Consider the following 22,075-nt stretch of genomic DNA (forward strand, 5'->3'; position numbering starts at 1 on the left):
TTGAATCTCTGGCCTCCCCTGTCCACCTAACCCCACACACTCAGCAGACAACTTCATCTTCTATTTCAAAGGGAAAAGGAAGCCAGTTCATGGGAACTCTCCCAACTTCCACGACCTAACCTTTCCAGGTGACATCGGCACCCTCCTGCTCCTGCCTTCCCTGCTGTGACTCCTCCTGTCCTGGCCAAAATTCCCATCAGGCTTTGGGCCCCATGCCCTCCTACCCCTCAGGGAACACTAATAAGTTAACCTCTCCCTCTGGACAGTGTCCACAGCAGTACTTAAAATAAGGGTGCCTTTCCCATCTTAATGATAAAAAAAAAAACCCCACTAAGATCCTTCAGTTGGCATTTACTTTTCAAAGCTCCCCCAACCCCCATAGGAGTTGTGCCCCAACACTGAAGAGTCCTATTCAGTCTCCAGTGACCCCATCTCAAGAAATCCAGTCTTCATCTCTTGGCCTCACAGCATGTTTGCCCTCGTTCTCATTCCCTCCTTGAAACTGTCCTCAAGACACCCTGCCTCCTGACTTGTTCTCTCCATTATTTCTCAGAAGAAACCTATGAGGTAGGACTATTCCTGTCCACATTCTAGAGATAAAGAAATGGAAACCTAGAGATGCTAAGTACATTCCCCAAACTGACACAGCGAACTGACCGACATCACAGAAATGAAGTCGGGCTAGTTGATGACGAAAGGAGGGTTACTGAAAGAACTCTGGAGAGACCACAAATCTCTGCAAGGGCTGGAGACAGGTTGCCAGGAATAACACTTGAAATCACATCACAGAGCAAGTCCCCCGAAGAAACCACCATCACGGCCACTATCCCCAGCACACTCTGGGTGATGACTGTCATGGGGTCACTGTCATGGCTGCCATCTCACACGGGATGTAGCCACCCTAGGTCCACCACTCTGGCCAGATAGGATTCTGCACAGTCCCTACCTCAACACATCAGCAGCTGCTGAGTCACAGCCAAGGGCAGGTGCATCTGGATTGTGCACCAGCATCCTAGCTGCAAAGGATGCTGGGGAAACAAGTATGTATCAGCAATTCATAGATTCTATAATGTGTGTGTGGTGGGGCAGGGGTTTCCTGCAGTCATATGAAGCATGTCCAGTTGCTGACAGACAAAAAGAATGACCAATAGTCACTAAACAAATGAAATACTTAGTCTAGTACCTGATGTGCTATCCTTCACCCTTTATTTTACCCAACTCTGTGTTGAGCAGTGTCAGAGAACACCATAGTATAAAGATATTCAAACCACCCCAGTTCCCAACACCCTCACAAAACGTCCAGCTTACCCCACATCTGTCTCCTCATTCTTCTCCCCAAGAAGCCAATAGATATCTGATAAACAAGTCTCTGCTAAATGCTGATGACTGAAAATGGGTTACTTAGTGATTCTTCCTGGAATCTTTCTATTTTCACAGGAGATTCTAGAAACTGCAAAGTTTCAACCCCCAAAATTTCAAGCAGCTGTGATATTCACCAGGGGAAGATTTGGGTCAGCAAGGAAGTCTTTTGACTCAGACAAGTGCTCTTCAATATTAACCTTGGATAATATTAACCTTGGATATCACCAACTCCTACAACCCCTTACCTTGGAGCAGACCTCACAAGCTTTCCCACATTTTGCCTCACTGCATCTTCCCGCAAGCCCTATGTGAGCTTTAAGATAAGTGTGAATTTCCTAGGGGACTACATTTGGTAAGTGAGAACTGAGATTTACTGACCTAGGTTTATAGGCCTAGGTTTACTGACTCTTAATCAAATGCTTTCACTTTCTGTGAGTCCCGCCTGACTTCCAGGTAAAGAACAATTCCGGGGTGTCAGTGAGTAAGGGAGCCAGGGAACCCAAAAGACAGTCCCCGGGGGCAGGAGAGGCTGACAGGGAAGAAGAAACAACCCCAAAATGATCCCCTTCCTAGAACACATACCATTCGCTTTAACTCTGAGTGTTTTCAAATGGGTTCTGATTCCAACACATGCACATTCAACAGGATGACTGAGTATAATTACTTCCTTTTTGTTTCAAAAATTGCAAAAATTAGGGGATGTGCAATCACCCCAGGAGGAATCCAGGAGCTGAGGGCAGGGGCAATCTGCAAACCCAGTGAGCCTTTTTAGTTGCAGCGATGGGGAAAGTGTGCAGTCCCTGAGCTCCGTGATTAAAGCAACTGCAAATTAGTTTCCGCAAAGGTCTTTCCCCTTAAATTGAAAACGCTGTATAATGGAATTTCATAGAGGCTGCTTTGGAAATGACTTCATACCTCACTCTGTTCGGAGCTGAGAGGTGGCCGCATGCAGTGAATTGTAAGAGGATGAAGCTCTCCAGGGGCTGCCCAACCTTCCTCCCAACTTCCACATAGAGACACTCAGGGACTGCTCATCCCGTCCCTTAACCTGGAAGGGAATTAGTGAGCTCGGAGCAAGGGAGTGATCTGTAGTCTTCTCCTTCCCCAAACCAGTAGTTTACCTGCCATCCACGCCTTCTACCAGTCAGGCTCCTAGGGGTGGCTAGCTGCACATGGAATGTCCAGGTACAGACATTATAAGTATAAGGCTTTGGAAAACTATGGGGTTACCAGGCTCTATTAAGATTTCCAAGAGAAATGAAGTCAAGCTGACACAGAAATACTGAACGTCACACTGTTTTCACTGACCACCTTAGCTGTCTTGAGGGCACCATTCCAGAATGCAGGAACCCCATTTCCAAATTGTCGGCAGCTCTACAGTGACTCACACAAGTGGCATTTCGGTGTCAAATTTCCAGACAGCCCAGATTGTTCATTCATTCATTCATGTAAAACAAAAATGTCTTAGTGCCCACTATGTGCCAGGCATGGTGCCAAGGCCTTGGGAGACAACAGTGAGCAAAGTCACAGCTCTCATGGTGATTATAATCAAATGATGGAGACTGAATTACACTTCAAATAATTATTTCAACAAATGAAAAAACTGCAATTCTGACAATGCTACACTGTGGTTGGTATGGAGAGAGCCAGGAGACGGAAATTGGACCTGGTCAGGGCATTCAGAAGACATCCCTGAGGAAGTGCCCTTTCAGCCAAGACCTAAAAGGTAAGAAAGCGATAACCAAGGGGAGAGAGACGGGGTAGGGGAAGGGGAAGGGGAACTCTCAAGGCAGAGAGCACAGCATGGAGCCCTGGGGGGCAGGGTCTGGGCTGGAAAAAGGCTGGTGGACAGTAACCTTGGTGAGAGAGGGTGAGCATGGTCCCAAAGGAGCCTGAAAAGGGCCAGACTCTGCAGTTTTGCAGGACATGCGAAGGAGTTTTGCCTTTATCTGAAATGCAAATTGGATGCCATGAAAAAGTTGTAACAGGAATAAGGGTAGAAAGATGGTATCATGTCATTAGAAAATGTCTTTCTGGCTGCAGCACAGCAGCCATATTGAAAGGTGTGGGGGGAGGGGGGCGTGGGCAAGAGCTGTTTGTCAAAAACCCACCCAGAAGAGTAGGTATTTAGAGCCTTGGCTGCCCTGGCAGTGACCCGACTCACCAACAACCACAAGGACAACGGCACAGCCAACTCAGTAGTCCAGGGCACCAGTCCCCCACCCCAAACTCTTTCCACTGAAGCACCATCTAGTAGCACAACTTCTAAGGTGCGATGCTGTCATGTGGGCACTAAGTTGGTAAATGAGGCAGCATATCCCTTCACACCTCTGGGAAACTACCCATCTACTTATCACTGAGAGTAGTAAGAAACTGACTCCAATAAATGGGTCACCAGCACACACCTGTTGATCTCTTTCCAACTGTCTCTATTTGCATATCCTCAACCTAAGAGAGAAGTTTCAAGTGTGTGCTCTTAAAATGATAATAATTTAAAATTTTAAGCTCTGGTCAGTACCTCGGTGCTTGTGACTGGAGATGAGGAAAAGAGCTGGTTACCCAGAGGGCCAAACTCTTTGAACAGAGGCTCACCTTATATGAAAATAGGGCTCAAAGCCCTGGCCAGGTAGCTCAGCTGGTTAGAACATCATCCTGATACACCAAGGTTGAGGGTTAGATCCCTAGTCGAAAGAAAGAATGAAAGGAAGGAAGGAAGGAAGGAAGGAAGGAAGGAAGGAAGGAAGGAAGGAAGGGAGGGAGGGAGGGAGGGAGGGAGGGAGGGAGGGAGGGAGGAAGGGAGGGAGGGAGGGAGGGAGGAAGAAAGAAAGAAAGAAAGAAAGAAAGAAAGAAAGAAAGAAAGAAAGAAAGAAAGAAAGAAAGAAAATAGGATTCACCCTATGTGCTGACATCTTTAAGTGTTAAGTACATAGTGTTCTGTCTTACTTGGCGCTACTACAACAGAGCACCACTATTGAGAAATCTGACCTAGAAGGGAGCAGAGCCACAAGGTGGGTTCTCTAGCGACTGCGTGGACAGACCAACACACACACACACACACACACACACACACACACACTGACCTGTATTGGATAGTGATTTAAATAAGAAATTACCTTTTGTGAAGTCACTGAGATTTGGTGGTAATTCATTATAGCAGCTAGCATCATTTAACTGATAGAGGTCAATCTCTCTGTGGAGGATAAGTGTGCCCTAGCAACAGAGCCATGTCACTCAACAGATACTGGGAAGGTTTCTGGAATAAAGTGAAGGGATTGATATTTACTTCAGTATAAACAAATATATGAAATAAATAAATATTTAATATTATAACCACCAAATAAGTTTAACTATGACTCCTAGCTAAAGAGATTTTGTTTGTTTTGGTTTTAGTTATCTAATTTTCAAAGAATTAGCAAATATGTTTCATCTTCTTTTTTGTCATCGTAACTTGAACTTCATACTTATGAGTGCTGCATTTTTTATGCACTAGCTAAAAAGCAATTAACAATGAGGTCATTGTGGTTTACTAGTAAAAAGAAGAAAAAGCAAATGGCAATACATGTCCCATCCTCCAAGTCATAAGGTCAAGAGCACAGCAGCACCTTGGGGAAGAAACTCTTAGCACCTCAGCCGAGAAACACAGCAAGAACCACAGCTGGCCAGAGGTGAGCCAAGCTAACCTCTCTCTTTTTTCCTTTCCCTCGCCCTTTTTCCCTGTGACAGGGACTAGCTGACAATAATCTGCAAGGTCTGTTTAGTGTATGGTCTGGTCTTGCTGTGACTAATAAGATGATTGGTTGTATATATCTTCTTTATGGTTGTTCATTATATCACCCTAACATATAGTAATTTAATTTCAGAGGGATAATTAGGGCATTTCTAATCTAACTGATAGTCTGAATGAAATGAGATTCTCAGAGGGAGATTTGTGTATCAGGAGACTGGTGACCTCTGGCCCCAATTTTCACACAATGTATTAATCTGACAGCCCAACTTCCCCGGCATGTTGTATCCGAACATTTCCAAGCCTGTGGGTTAGAGAACACACCCGCAAATGAGATGACTTTACTTATAATGAGATTCCCTTGGGCTCAAGAAGACAGATCATAATATTTTAACTGAGGCCTGCAGACTGATAGAGTCGCCATAATATTAATGGAAGCCCTGAGATGCCAACATACTAAAAAGGCAGCATGGCCCTGCCTAGGATCTCAGATGCTACTCAGCAAAACTGAAGGCCAAGCCCTATGGGAGGCCTTCCTCACCCAGCGGGCTCAAGGCCACCACAGCAGGGAAAAATCTCATGTTGGCTGAGGCCATGGGAAGCTCATTCTCACCGGTCTGCTTGGGGGAACTACAGAAAGAGTCTGCTCAGCTAGCCTGCGATGGGGGGACGAGGGAAGAGCCTCTAGAAAGAGGAAGCAGCAGAGGTTAGTTGTGTGTGTGTGTGTGTGTGTGTGTGTGTGTGGTAGCAGGCCCAGCATTCTGAGCAAGCAGGGTAGCCAAGAGACCATCTGCCTGCTACCCAATCAACATACCTTCAGGGCCAGACCCGCTCACCTCTGTCCTCCACACCGGCTCCAAACCATACCATTACAGTCACTCTTTCACACCGGTCATCAGATGCAGGATGCTGACTCTCGTGAAAGAAAATCTGCTGCCGAAAACATTTCCTGTTATCTGTTCAGTCACTGAGCACCCACATGTGCCAAGCACTGGTCAAGTCCAAAATAGATAAATCCCCTCTTTCCAGGCTCCTTCCTTTCTTGTGGTTGTTTAAGCCTCCTTGGTAAATTCCTTTTAGAATTTAATTTGAGACAAAAGTCTGATTCTCTGGGGGAAAATAATGTACTCCTTTATCAGATAGTGCAAATTATGCAGCTCATCTTTTTTTTTTTTTTTTTTTTTTCTTGCCAGGGGTGGGCAAATTTTTTTTTTTTCATGGTATTTTATTTTTTTATTATTATTTATTTTTATTTTTATTTTTTTTATTGCTTAAAGTATTACAAAGGGTATTACATATGTGTCCATTTTATCCCTCCGCCCTAGACAGTCCCCTAGCCTCCCCTATCCCCCAGTGTCTTATGTCCATTGGTTATGCTTATATGCATGCATACAAGTCCTTTAGTTGATCTCTTACCCCCCTACCTCCTGCCCCCCAACCCTCCCCGGCCTTCCCGCTATTATGCAGCTCATCTTGTTCCCCTTGTTTTCTTGGGAGCCAGGAAGCTCAGAGATTACTGTCATGTTCAGATGCAGTTGCAGTATTAAGTTGGTGTTTTGTGTCTTTTTCCTTCTTACTTTCTATTCCTAGTGAAAAAAAATGTATTTAAATACATCTTATTTGGTGAGGTATTTAAAGTTCAACTTGGAAAGAGTACATTTTATTTTTAGAAATAGGCAAAGATAGAAGCATTCACTTACAAAAAGCCACTGTTAAAAATGATTTAGTACTTACTAAGTGCCTGTTAATAATTAACCTTCAGAGATGAGGGAAGGGAGATCAGGAGAGCTGCGTAGTTTGCCTGAGATGACACGTTTAGTAAGGAGCAGAACCAGGCAAGATTAAAACCTGGGCAGTCTAGCGTCAACAGCTGCCCTCTTAACCACTGCTTCTCAGAATGTAAGACTTACTGTGCTAGGCAGCAGCCAATGAACGTTAAACCTATTGGTCGCCCTGCTAGGCTGCCTCACATCCTCTGAAGCCCCTTAGTCTTCCAGCCACTGCTGCAGCAGCCGGCAGCACTCGGGCCTGACCTGACAGCACCCTGCCTGGGCAGCGTGAAGAGTCTCTTTGCGTCCCAATCTCCTGGGCAGATGCAGAAATCTACTCGGTGACTCTGACACATGCACACACTTGAAACAGGGGGGCTAACACCCCATTCCGCAAACCTTGGCCAGTGAGGGATGGAGCCAGTGGACAAATGCCCCGTGCTTCTGTCCTTTGGGCAGGGAACTCTGAGGCCCATTCTGCAGGGCTCCTCGGGCATCCCCAGGGGAATTCAGCTGCCGTTGCCCACGGTTAATCAGCTCAGCAAAGTTCACTCCTAGTTCACTCCTAGTTCCTTCTCCTAGTTCACTCCTCCTGGTCCCCAGTCTTGCTCTTTGGGATCAAATTCTGAAACTAACTACCTGTATGCAAGACCTGGTCCCAGCACTGCTTTAGAGGGAAATGGAGGCTAGAACACTACAGTGCCCAGCCTGAGGAGTTCAGATTAGAGCAGTGATGGCGAACCTTTTGAGCTCGGCGTGTCAGCATTTTGAAAAACCCTAACTTAACTCTGGTGCCGTGTCACATATAGAAATTTTCTGATATTTGCAACCATAGTAAAACAAAAACTTATATTTTTGATATTTATTTTCTATATTTAAATGCCATTTAACAAAGAAAAATCTACCAAAAAAAATGATGTCATAGGTTTGCCATCACTGGATTAGAGTGACATGTCACTACAAGAGGAAAATTTCAGTAATACTGCACTAACAACCTGTGGTTAAGTAGCCAGAAGAGTGACTGAAGCTATACAAATACAAGAGCATGGAGAAAGTGGAATAAATGGAACAAGCAGGAACTACAATAGAGTTTACTAGAACACAGCCACATATTCATGCTCACATTGTCTAAGGCTGCTTTCCCTCCACAGCAGCAGAGCTGAGCAGTTGCAACAGGAGCCCATCAAGCCTCCAATATTTAATATCTGGCTGCTTTCTGAAAAAAGTCTCTGGACCTGTGATACATAAAATCAAGGATCCTCTGGGAATGCCGAGAATGAACACATTCTATGTGAGAGGTGGTGATTGGGAAGGTCAGGAAAAGCTAGGAAGAGTCTGACTGTCGAATAACAGGAGCAAGGAAGGGCATTCCAGGTAAGGGCAACTGCTGAACCAAAGGCACAGAGCTGAGAATCGACACGCTGCTTGCGAGGAACCATAGGTAGTTTACTGCAGGAGAGAAAGGAACTACCAGGGATGTGATGGGAGATGAGGCCACAGGCAAAGATGGCTTTAAGGTCTCTGGCTGGGCCATTGCTCTCATTTTAGGCTATTTCCTTCAATAGCCAAATATACCATAAACAAGAGTGACTGCAGAGTCTGGTTTGGGGTACCTTCTATTGAAGGGAGTTTATGTGGCGTTTGATGCTCTTGTGACGAATGGGAAACCCCCTCAGAGTGGGACCCCCTCTCATAAAGCAACCCTCTTTGCACCCGGGCATTTTTTTTACCTTAAAAGACCCCCCTACTTTGCCCTCCTCAGGTGCATGGCTCAAGCTGTGCCAGCTCTGACCTCCTGCTCCTGTTGCTGCTAAACCAGACACAGCTGACTCCCACCATTATGGTCGGACCCCCCAGGTGCCCTGACAGGTCTCCCCCACAGCCTGCTTGGCAGTTTCCGGATATGAGGATGCAGTAACCTGTGGCAAGAAATCCTGGAGACTGAGGCCTGGCACACGGCCCCAGGAGGAGGTGTTTTGGGAAAGAAAAACCCTGGTGAGCCAGCATGGCCTGAGAAGGAATAATCTTGTTTAGCTCTGTCAAGTCACTGAGGGCTGAACATGTGCCAGACCAGGCAATAGACTCAAAATATATAAATGAGGGGCTCACAGTCTAACGGGGGAGATAGAACTGCTCTACTCACGGGGGAGACTGGTGCCAACTCCCCTCCGGTGGGGTACAGCCCCCAAGAGGTAAAGCATGGGAGGATATTAAAAGCTTAATAAACATCCTAAGGGCGTTAGCTTTAATGGTTATTGTGGAATAAACGACAGGTACCACAGCAACTGCTGATGTGCAAATACATGCGTAAAGTACTGAAAGATACCCCAGAAACAGTTTCTTCCTCCCCCTAAGAGTTTCAAGATTTCCCTGACGATACCTGTTTATACTCTTGACTGGTTTGGTAAACCATTTTTGAATAAGCAATGCAAAGGTAAACTTCAGTCCCAAAAGGACAGAACTTAAACATAATTTGGAAAACGAATTGATCAGGAGAACGCAGAAAACCAACACTGATTTTTTTTTTTTTAAGGAAGAATAGTTAACGTTTACTAAATATGTACATATCGTCAAGTACTGCGCTGACGGCTTCCCACGCATGGTCTCATCCAATCGTCACACCAATCCTCTGAGATAGATGCTGTTTTTATTACTGTCTCCGTGTTACAGAGTGGCAACTGAGTCTTAACCAAGTAACTTGTTCCCCCACCATCACTGTAGGAGGCAGGTGTCACCTGACCATTTATCCACAGGGGCCACACCCTTAACCACCACACCAACTGTCTCCCCTTACTGGCCAGTCCCCTCTTCCCGCCTGAGACATCTTTTCTCAGAATTTGGCCCTGAATTCAGGCTTCAGGATAAGTTCCTTCATTGTGATAAGCAGGGCCCAGATCTCTGACAGCTGTTCCCTGCTCTTCATCATCATCTGAAACAATCAGTAAGCATTAGAGAGTACTTTTCCCTTTACAAAGGTGATAATTAGATAACAAGCTGAGATTAAAGTAATTACCGTTAGACAGCTGGCGAGCCAGCACAGTCGCGTTGAAATATTGTTGGTACTTCAGCATCTGGTTCTAACAACAGCACAGGTTACAGGATTTTACATTAATTACAGAACATAATTTAATATAAACATATTTAATTGCAATTGATGAGTGATAAACTGTTCAAGAATGACTTAACCCCTTCCGTGTGTCAAAGTGACGGGAACTTGGGGCAGGCTGCGGCCTCTTCTGCTGTCTCTCTCACCCTCCCTCGCCATGCCTCCACACTCCCTGGTCCCCTCTCCTGGAGAAAACCCCCCTCAGAGGAGGATTTTCCTCATTGATTGTCCCGTGGGTTCTTGGCGCATGGACTGCGCTGCTCATCCTGGGAAAGCCCGGTGGAAGGAGGCCAGTGTGCCAGCCTGGCTGGGATGCATTGCTTGGGTGTGACCAGCTGCCCTTCCTCACAGGGGCTGGCGAAATTCTCACACCTTTATGTGGTGCTGGCTTGGCTTCTGACAGTCAGTGAGCAACCTGTTAAAAATAATCCTCAGATCTCTTAGCAAAAGTATGAAGGTAAACCACTTTTTTTGTCCTGACTAGAAAGTCCCTGGCCACAATAGCCAGGGTATTTTCACAATTTTGGAATCAATGTGTAATACCTGGAAATTTCTTCATGAGATGGGACACTTTCTATTCTGGTAGGAATACATGCTGTCAACCCCCACCACTACCCCCACAATCTCCACTGGATAAAAGACTCAACCAGCATTTTTTGCACATCATCTTTCCAGAAGCTCCATTCACTAATGGGACACATTCAAAAGGCACAAAAATCGTGTTATGAGCTACATGTCTGTGTTCCCCCAAATTCGTATGTTGAAACTTAACTCCCAATGGGATGGTATTAAGAGGTAGAGCCTTTGGGAATTAATTAAGTTTAGATGAGGTCATGAGGCTAGAGTCCCCCATGATGGGATTAATGTCCTTATAAAAAGATAAAAAGACTAAAGCTTGTTCTCTTGGCCATGTGAGGCTGCTAGAGCAAGAAGGTGGCTGTCTGCAAACCAGGAAGAGGGCCCTCATCAGAACACAACCATTCTGGTACCCTGATCTGGACTTTCCAGTCTGCAGAACTATGAGAAATAAATGTCTGTTGTTAAGCCACCCAGTCTATAGTATTTTGTTATAGCAATCTGTACTAAGACATACCACTAGGTCCCAACTGCATTGAAATGATTCTTAAGAATTGATCCAAAGAAGTTACAAGGCTCCTTCCTAAAAAAAAGAGTGAGTAGCCCTAGAGCAAGTTGGAAAAAAATCACTGTTAAGTTTCCCTATGTGAAAAATGATGTGGAATTACAAGCCTTACTGTTTTTACTTCTTCCTGTGGATTTCAAGGTATAAAGCACACATTCCCCTAAAAGCTAAAGTGAGGGTTGAAAAGTTTATTATTCATAATAAAACTTCTAGAGGAATTACTGATAGGCGCACACAAAGTAAAATTAGTGTGAAGATTCGGGACCACATATCACCAAGGGACAACCAGGCACTCTCTCCAAGTGAAAGTTGTTCTACGCATAACCTTTTGAAAGAAGAAGTTTAACTTTCCTGACACAGCAAATCCATGATATAAGAACTATCAGGTATTTTTTGTAGATTTATATTCCTGTAGGAGTGAGGAAGGGACAAGAAGGAACGTAGCCAATAAAGAAGCATTGGCTAATTTAAAAGTTACCACTCCATCATAAAAATTAAAAAGTTTTATGGGTCGAAGGACACTAGCTAGAAAGTGAAGAAAAATGACAGAATGGCAGAAAGTATTTATAAATCATATTTGATAAGGTTCTAGTACCTAGAATATAAAAAGAACTATTACAACCCAACAATTAAAATACAAATAATCTAATTGAAAAATGGGAAAATAATCTGATTCGATATTTTTCTGAAGACAATATACCAAAGGCCAATAAACACATGGAAAGACTCTCAACATCATTAATCATCACCCAAACCAAAATGTGCTACCACTTCACACACCCCAGGATGGCTGTAATAAAAAAGATAATAACAAATGTTGGTAAGGATGTGGAGAAACCAAAAACCCTCATAAATTGCTGGTGGTGATATAAACAGCACAACCATTGTGGAAAACAGTTTGACAGTCCCTCAACAAGTTAAATATAGTTACCATAAGACCCAGCAACTCGGTTCTAGGCACATGCCCAAAAAGAATTTAAAAGATGTCCATACAAAAACTTGAACATAAATAGCAGCATTATTCATAATAGCCAAAAAATGGAAGTAATCCAAATATCCATCAATTGATGAATAAACAAATTGGTATATCCATATAATGCACTATCATCCAGCCATAAAAAGGAACCAAGTATTGATACATGCTATAATATAGATCAATCTTGAAAACATCATAATAAGTGGGAGAAGCCAGACACAGAAAACCACATATTGTATGACTACATTTATATGAAGTGTCCAAAATTGGTAAATCTATAGAGACAGAAAATAGATTCATGGTTGTGAGGAGATGGGAAGAAAGGGAATTTAAGAGTGACTGCTAATAAGAATTTTTTTTTTTGGCGGGGGGTGGGGGAGGAGTGATAGAAATGTTCTGGAATTAGTGGTGATGGTTCCACAATATTGTGAATACACTAAAAGCTACTGAACTGTATACTATATAATAGTTAAAACAGTAGATTTTTTTTTAAGTTGGAATGTTTTTTTTTAATATATTTTATTGATTTTTTTACAGAGAGGAAGGTAGAGGGATAGAGAGTTGGAAACATCAGATGAGAGAGAAACATCAATCAGCTGCCTCCTGCACACTCCCCACTGGGAATGTGCCCGCCACCAAGGTACATGCCCTTGACCGGAATCAAACCTGGGACCCTTTAGTCCCCAGGCCGACGCTCTATCCACTGAGCCAAACCGGCCAGGGCAAAACAGTAGATTTTATGTCATGTAAATTTTATCTGTTTTTTTTAAGGTACCAATCTGGGAATTTGAGCTTAGTCCCACTAGAATCTGGGTAAAGTGATCACAGATGTTCAAGAGGTGAGGATGCTGGGATATTTATACCCCAACTCCCCTCAGTCAGTGACGGCAGGTTGCTTCCAGTGGGCATACATTCCTTGCACTTTTGGCCTAACTGCCAAAGGAGCTCTGGTGGCTAGAGATCGTCCTTAGGCAGATAAATGTTGGTGCTGACAGACGACAGGCCAGTGCGGCCCCGAAAGGGGCAGGAGATCCAGGCAGTGCACTGACAATCTGCTACTCTCTCATTGAGTTGTCTTGGGATCAAATAAGAAAATCTGTGTAAAATGCTTCACAGTGCTAGACACAGAGAAAGCTCTTAATAAATGTGAGCTGTTTTTACAGAAGACTCAATAAGGCTAAATACTTTGATCAAAATTGCATAGCCAATGCAAGACAAAGCGAGGATTTACGCAGATCTGTCTATACCATGCAGTCTTTCACATAGAGAATCATACTAACCAAATTTGCAAACATGCCTATAGGATGGCAGTCATGTCTTGAGGACATTCATCAACTATAACAAATATCTTTGTATCTTTACTCTCTCTCCTGCCCCTTATGTGTCTTCAATGGGGACAGCAGCTGCTCATCTCACAAAAAGCCCTCGAGGGCAGATGTTCTGTCGGCTCAAGTTGCCCAGGGTCTGAATATTACATGGTTTGTTGTGTAGGTGCTTATTTGAGATTCCAAGCCTGCACATTTGCTGACAGTTTAGTCCAAAGGACCAAGACACAGTACACCTGAGGCTGCAGGAGCAGCAGGACGACACTTGCCTCACCCACATGTCGGTCCCCCTGTTCTCCTCTGGAATAATCTGACTTTCAGTGACCCAATGAAAGAGGTGCGCTAGCGGAGGAAAATGGCAGGAATCCCTTCCCACAATGCCCGCCTGAACTCCCAGAGGGTTGACGTGAGGATGTGGGGCTGCAGGCCCCAGGCCTACCTGATCAGGTAGTGGTTGATAATGGTGTCAAAGTAGCTGTAGTACACGGCATTGTTCACGTGGCCATACTGGTCATTGTCCTGCCACCTCGTCTGGATGGGCAAGAAGTACCCATAGGCCTCCTGGTGACGATGACAATCTTCAACCCGCTGGTTCTCTGAGGATGTAGTCAAGGAACGGACATTCCTAGGAAGCATCCTCCAAACCCACGAGGCCATAGTCGGTGATTGCTGCCTTGAAGGGTACCTTCAAGTGAAAGGGCAGCACAGGATAAGATGGTCTGCAGAAATCTTTAGCTTCACAAAAGCGATTGCATTAAATTTTGGCCATTGGTTTCAAAAGGAAATTAAAGTTTTTCCCCTAAGAAATAAATTTTCCCTGATAATGCAGGTCCTTGTCACAAATCTATTTACTGTTCTTATTATTGTTATTGATTTGGGAGAAAGGAAGGGAATTATTTTAGCCTTATATTTATATATCTTTATAAATATTCTTAAATTGGGCTATACAACACAAGTTATTTTGCAATCTTTTGTGCTTAACAATAGATTATTGATATGTTTAAATACTCTCCTACATCATTTTAATGTTGAATTCCATTATATTCCATTGTATCAAAGCTCCAAAATTTATAAAATCCTTTATCGCATATTGAGGATTATGATTCCAATTTTGTTGACTCGGATTGGAATTTCTGTAAATAAACCTTCACACACACACGTGATTATTTTCTTAAAATAAATACCTAAAAGCAGAATTGCTGGGTCAAAGGGCAAATAAATTGTTAAGGATTTTGATTTAATAATTTATACCACCCCAACAGTGGCCAATTTCCTTGTCAACTTTAAAATGTTTTGTCAGTTTGACTGTGTTCTCTCATTTCCATATAAATTTAATGAAATGTGCTAAGTCGAAAGATGACTACTGCTACCAACTATGATGGAATAAATAGTATCAGAATAACCCTTCTGTTTGAGAACAACTATAAAAGTGAGATAAAATGTAAAAGAAGAGCCCTGTGAAGGCGTGAGGAAATAATCACGGTAGCGGGACTTTATAGGCTGCAACCCTGGGGACAGGGTAACACACTGCAGTGAGCGTGCACTTGCTACTGTTGTTTCTCATCAGGATATCTGCCAATTTGCTATGTGGGGAATAAAGGCTGAAGAGATAACAGCAACCTAGAGCTTGCAGTGGTCTTGCTGTGTTGGAAGAGGTGACACAAATTGAAAGGCCAACATCCTGGAGAAGAGTGAGCTGCAGAGAAGTGAGCCTCATAGTGCAAATTTCCCCAAAGGCATTTGCTGACTCCTAAGCTGCACGTGCTCCAATGAGACAGAGAAACCAGCAGAAAGCAACTGCTCCAAGGCTAAAAGTCTAGGAAGAAAATAGGAGTCTCACTGTGCTGAGGACTGCCAAGGAGGAAGGTAAAGACCCCAGACTTTCAGTTTCGACCCCAAAAGGGCCACTTCCTTAGAGTGGGAGCAAACCCTATATGGACCAGCCTTGAGCAAGGCTGTCTACCCAAACATCACCTCTTAGCCAGTGGAAACCTAAATCATCTCTGCAGGAAAACAGCACCATCCAGAGTCTCCACAACGTTTTAGACACAAAGTCTAACATTCAGTTAAAAACTACCAGGCCTATTAGGAAAGAAGAACAAATGACCAAAGCCCAAAAGAAAAGACAATAAAATAGTCCCACAGACTCACACTGATTTTAAAATAACTATGATTAACAGGCATCAAAGATAAAGGGAGACTATGCATCCCAAATACACAAAGAACTCTAAAATTCAGAGAGGAAAGATTAAAAAAAAAAAAAAACAACAATAATAATTAAGCAAAAGTCACACACAATTCACAAATACAGATTTTTAAATGACCTTTAAACATATGTAAAGATGGACAACTTCAGGCATAATTAAGAAAATGAAAATTATAACTACGCTGAGATACCTTTTCCCAATGATTAGACTTGGTAAAAATTACAAAGCTTGACAGCACATTCTCTTGACAAAGACACAAGGAATGAGACACTCATACATTGCTGGTGGGAGCGTCCTGCCTTATGGGAGAAGAATTTAGCAACCTCTAACAAAACCACAAGTGAGTTTACCTTTTGCCCACATCTAAAGTTACCTTGAAGATATACTTTCACCAGTACAAAAGTCCATACGAACAAGGTACATCTGCGTTTGCAATTGAAAAATATTGGGGGGGGGGGGGGTGAAACTCACATAGGACATTGGTTGAATAAACTCTGATACATTCACACATTGGTATACTATGCAGCTGTACATGAAAACTAAAGAATATATGATATGGAAATCTTGGTTGTCAACCAAAAAAAGAAAAGTGCAAAAGACTATATATAGTATGCTACTTTTGTGTAAGAAATAAGAGGAAATCTACACTAATAAAAGAGAAAAATGGTAATTGGCGTACGATGATACCCTTTTCATTGGCTAATCAGGGCTATATGCAAATTAACTGCCAACTATGATTGGCAGTTAACTGCCAACAAGATGGCGGTTAATTTGCATATGTAGGCACAATGCAGGGAGGCGAAAGGGAAAGCAGGAAGAAGCCCCTGCCACTGACAGTGATCGGAAACCCAGCGGGGAGCTATGAGCTGGGGGGCAGGGCAAAGGCAGCCCTGGGGCCGCCTTTGCCCTGCCCCCCAGCCATGATTGGAGAATCAGGTGCCTTTGCTGCCCTGGCCAGTGATAGCAGGAAGTAGGGGTGGAGCCAGCGATGGGAGCTGGACACAGTCGAAGCTGGCAGTCCCGGGAGCTAGGGGTCCCTTGCCTGGGCCTAAAGCGGAGCCCACGATCGCGGGGCCGCTGCAGCTGCGGGTCCCCACTGCCCGGGCCGGACGCCTCAGCCAGAGGCATCCTGCAGGGGCAGGGGCGGAGCCTGCAACCGCGGGGAGCTGGGGGTCCCTTGCCCAGGCCTGACACCTCTGCCGGAGGCCTCAGGCTTGGTCAAGGGGCCAATCCGGTGATTGGTGATCGGAGGGTGATGAGGGTCAACTCCTCTGGCCGAGGCATCAGGCCTGGACGGGGGGCTGAGCTGGGGATTGGGGGATATGATGGTCCCCTTGCCCAGGCCTGAAGCCTGGGTCGGAGGTGTCAGGCTTGGGCGGGGGGTGGAGCAAGCGATCAGAGGGAGATGGGGGTCCCCTGCCCAGGCATGATTCCTGGGCCAGAGGCCTCAGGCCTGGGCGGGGGCCAGAGCCAGTGATGGGGGGAAATGAGGGTCCCCTGCCCAGGCCTGACACCTCTGTCAGAGGCGTCAGGCCTGGGCAAGGGGCTGATCCTGTGATTGGAGGGTCATGGGGGTCAACGCCTGAGGGCTCCCAGTATGTGAGAGGGGGCAGGCTGGGCTGAGGGACACTCCCCGCCCCCCCCCCCCACACACCCAGTGCACGAATTTCGTGCACGGGGCCCCTAGTAAGATAATATAAAAGTATTTATTTACACTTACAAAAAGCAATTCAGGAAAGTTGAACCAGAAACTAATGAGGGCATATTAACAAGGTAGACAGGGTGGAGGAGGGGTAGTAACACTCTTCTGAATACAGCTTTTTGTGTAATTTGGGGTTTGGGAGCTTTAATGTTTTATATACTCACCCAAGATGATGATGATGGTGATGATGATGATGATGATTATGATGAAGAAGAATTTAAACCTAAAATGGAATACAAACAGAAACAAGTGAGCCTAACTATATGTCAAATGAATAACATAATTACACAGAAGAGAAAAATAACTACTTTTGAGTACAGGGTTTTGATTATATAGCCTCAAAGAAAAATCTTCTAACAAATATTGAACACTGGTTAGTAGGTATGTTTTTTATATGGACAGAATCTAAGCCTGGCAAATGAGTAAATATACTAAGGATAATTTAGCCAGATTTCTCACTTACAAAAAGGACTTGCAAACACAGGAAAGAGAAAGACCAAAATGAACCTTCAAATGTTAGGTAAGATTTGGGAGTCTAGTATTAATGCCTAGGTTAGGGATAGAGATAAAGACAGCCCGCTTTTCCCTTGCCCTTTTGAGCCCTGTGGCACTCCAGCAGCAAGATAAGCACACTTAGTGTCCAGATCTTATTTTCTAAATACCATTCTACACAAAATGGAACCAGGACTCCTTGAAGAAATGACTGGTCCCAATGCCGGGGCAGATAAAGTGAAAGGTAACCCTGGAACATCTCATTGTTCCAGAAAGTAAGGAATGTTTGAAGAATGAGGGGTATGACAAAAGTAATCTGTGATAGAAATCAGAAGATTGTTACCTCGGGTAGGGACAATGACTGGGAAGTGGCACAAAGGTGGCTTCTGTACTGTTAGTGATATTCTACACTGTGGTCTAGATGGTGTTTACATAGGTATGTTACTTTGTAGAAATTAATCAAGCGTAGTCTTTTATGACTGTATTGTATTTCAATTAAATGTTTCCCCAAAACTGTGCTACATGGAGAGAAGTTACAGGATTACAATAAGTTAAATCTCTAATGTCCAGAGCTCTCTCTCTCTCTCTCTCTCTCTCTCTCTCTCTCTCTCTCTCTCTCTCTCATTATTCAGGGAATTTATCTCTTGTACATTCACCCTAATACAAACTCAGAAAACTTGAAGAAGTCAAGATTCTTCTTTAGCCACATAAGGACCTGTTATATTGGTTGCTTTGTGGATATGTGCATATTTATATGGCCCCCAAATAGATAATGATGAAGACAGACTTAACTCTCACATAGTGGAAGCACAAGTAATGACTTAGAATCCTTGATGATCTGAAAATAACCTGCCATCTAAATGACATTTAAAAGGAGAAAGTTCTTAAACTTGTACATTTTTGCATTAAATTTTCCTAAGGAATCAACCTTCATCATCTGTACCTTTTGGCAACACAAGGCTAATATTCATCCACTTGAACGCATACAAAAATCTCAAAATGAAAGAAATCTCTGCGTGAGTGACACTGAGTACTCGGTGGCATTCTGACTGACCACTATGAGAAAGTCGAGGGAAGTAATTTTTTTAAATAATTTTAAAGAACTTCATTAAGTAGCAAAGCTCACTGGCATAATCCAAAGAAAATCCATTTTGATACCTGCTTCATGCTCAGATTTTATAAATACTATTAGGAGCTTTCCCAAGCCTTTGGGAATGCGCTCTGACTCCACAAAGTCGCCATAAATGGGCACTTTCCTGAAGTCTAAGTGTGTGGGGGAGGAGGATCCTGCCATGCAAATAAATTCTCAGGAAGCTGTGAAAATATTCGCTATTTTGCTCAATTTATTCCAAGCCGAAATATAATAGTACATTATAAATCTGTTTTGATTTTACTTAATCTAATGAAAAAATGTTCATCTTTTTGATAAGTGCTCATTAGCCATTTTTTCCTGACATAAACAGACAAGAAAGATGTTCTCGTGCTACATTTAAAACGCAACTCAGCTAATTACAGTGCAATGACTCAAAGAACAAAATCAATGCACTAAAGTTTCTCACTTGAATTGTCTTTAGAGTTGAATTAAAAAAATCTAACGAAATTTAAAGGGCCCTAGCAGTGTGTTTTACACTTAGGTTGAATAATGTTTAAGTAAACAAAGGCTGCATTTTAGTACGTGATTTAAAAAATATTAAATTTTCTCAGGTCAATTGCTCTCCAAAAATAGTTGCTGAATTTACCAACGAAAATCTCAAAATAGAAGAAAGCCCTTTCTTGGAAGGGGTGATAAATTTGCATAAGCACTTCACCCTATTTCACCTGTCCTTTGTGAGACCAGAAGCTGCAAGGAGATAATATTTGGTCAGCGTTGGAGCCAGAATAGGACCAGGGAATAGCAAGAAATCAAGATCTATTTAAGAATCAAACTTACTTACAGGCCAAATTTATGCCCAGGACTTTTAGGAATATCAGATAATCTTGGGCTTTTTGAATCACAGAGTATTGATCTACTGAAACATTACACTGAATGAGTCTAACAACATTAGTGCCATTTCCCAAAGCACTTGGTTTATGCTCCAGGAAGAATTTTGACTAATCTAACTCCTTGGGTATCTCAAATCTGGCCACATGACTCAAATGATCACTTCATTGATTTTTAAAATTGTGTTTTACTATGAAATATATTTACCTGAAACTAGAAACTTTACAATGATTGTAGATCTATGACAAATAAATTATGTGTATTGTACCACTTATTACGTGCCAGCGCCCATGCCAAGGGCTTCACATACATCATGCCATTTAATCTTTACAGCACATCAATTCTCATTTTAAAGATGAGGAAATTGATGCTAGGAGATGTTAAGTAATTACCCCAACAACTAATCTTTGTGATGTTCTGCCTTGGACTTTGGGTACAATACACCTAATTGGGTGCCACAGAATTTTAGTAATTAGTTTATGTGTACCATGAGATGAAAAGGGTTGAAAATCGCTGGTATAAGAAATAAGTTTCGAACAGACAAAACATTTAAAATTCACAAAATTGAAAACTACAACAATGTGGGGGTAAATTGTCTGTTGTTACAAGTTGACAAGCAGCATAAACCCACACACTCACCCTAAAGTCCCCCCCTCCAACATGGATTATCACTGGGAGGGAGATGGGCTGGATGTCTTATAAATTCACTTCTGACTGTATGACTCTGGATTTGAACAAAATCTACTGTAGAATATGAACAAAAGAATCATGCTAGCCATCAGGAATGCCCTCCTCTCCTGTCAGCTCAGCCTCAGAAGACTAGATCATAATAGCCAAAGGCAGTGAACCCAAAGCATTGCAAAGATAAGGGATTCCAGAACGGAGAAGACTCAATTGGCCAGAGGCCACAACCTAGAGTGCTGGGTTGTTCTGCTCAGCTCCTAGAAGCCAAGTGCAAATCGAACCAACAATCAATCAATATTCATCGGGTCCAGGATTATAAAAAACTTCAGACACGGTCCCAGAAATAAGACTGAGACGTGGGAAATGGGCTGTGAGATCATTAAGGATGACAATGACCATGAACCTTCCTTCTCCCCTCAGGAGCTGGGCTGCCAGGCCTGGGTTTCAATCTGAGATATTGTTTTTCAGTCCCTTTTCTAGAGAGTGAGGGCCATGCTTTGAACAGCCACAGCAGTAAATTCTGAAGACAGTGACTGTACAAGGCTGGTGATGGTTCTCACAATCCTGGTTCCTTTTATAAATTATTCAGTCCAGGAGCCCCTGGAATGAATATTTTTAAAGTTTGCACTTGAGTTCTTGGAAGAAAAGTATACCAAAGCCAAATAAATAAACACATCTGAAAAATACCTGTTCTTCTCAAGCAATTAAAAAATGCATTGTTAAAAAAAAATGCATTGTTATTTATAAAGTTACTCTGTTTCCTTACAGATGAGTGGTAACTTTGTCCCCAGTCAAAAGCTTTTTTATGCATTCCACCCCAAATTGCCAGGCTGCCTACAAAATTTGCAATCAAGCAATTAGAAGCCGCAGAGTAAACAAAATGTGTCCTGTAGAATGGCAGGGGCAGGCAGCAGATCAGAAATATTCACACTGTCAGGCTGTTCCCTGGCTTCTTCTGTGTGTTGTTCATGTATACTAATGTGTGGACAAGAGGGTTGAAAACATTTTGCTAAGAATGAAACCCTAAGATTTATACATAATTTCTAAGCTTATCCTTGGGAAAGAAGCCACAATCTGTTTTCAGACAAGTGTAAAACACTTGCAATTCCCTTTGAAAAACAACGTCCAATCTTCCCTTAAATTGAGATGCCAGAGCAACTAGATTGTGATTTAAATCAGAGAACGAAATTAGTCCAGGTACACCGGGGTGGAAGGAGAGACAGTGCAGACACTGGTAAATGGCCTATGAATTCAAAATGTCGAATCTTCCCCCCACCCCAGCCAATTTTGACTTCCAACAAATTAGAGAAATAAATTGGCAGTTCACCTATGATTCACCGGTAAACAAACATTTTTCACCAGCTACTTCGTGACTATCTTTTGAGCTGAGCTTTTTAAAATTCCATAAAGGACGGGGTTGGAACAATAACTCTCGGAGTTCGCAATAATCGTTGGCAGGGTTCTAATGAAAAACAAAAATCTCCACCTAATTCAGGGGTGGGGAACCTTTTTTCTGCCAAGGGCCATTTGGATATTTATAACATCATTTGCAGGCCATACAAAATTGTCAACTTAAAAATTAGCCTGCTATATTTGATCAAACATT

At 43.1% G+C, this 22,075-nt stretch overlaps 1 protein-coding gene across 1 annotated transcript in view; it reads right to left on the minus strand.

Annotated features, from left to right (window-relative positions):
* LOC132241096 (uncharacterized) overlaps positions 1-22,075 on the minus strand; it is a 125,806-nt gene that overhangs the window by 59,971 nt on the left and 43,760 nt on the right. Inside the window, exons 2-3 of the mRNA XM_059709208.1 lie at positions 17,477-17,535; positions 13,843-14,088 (exon numbers count right to left, since the gene is read on the minus strand). Of these exons, the coding sequence (XP_059565191.1) occupies positions 13,843-14,060 (218 nt within the window). The 5' untranslated portion in view covers positions 14,061-14,088; positions 17,477-17,535. The remainder of the gene's footprint in view (positions 1-13,842; positions 14,089-17,476; positions 17,536-22,075) is intronic.

This window comes from Myotis daubentonii, chromosome 9 (genome assembly GCF_963259705.1).
Source record: "Myotis daubentonii chromosome 9, mMyoDau2.1, whole genome shotgun sequence".
NCBI lineage: Eukaryota > Metazoa > Chordata > Mammalia > Chiroptera > Vespertilionidae > Myotis > Myotis daubentonii.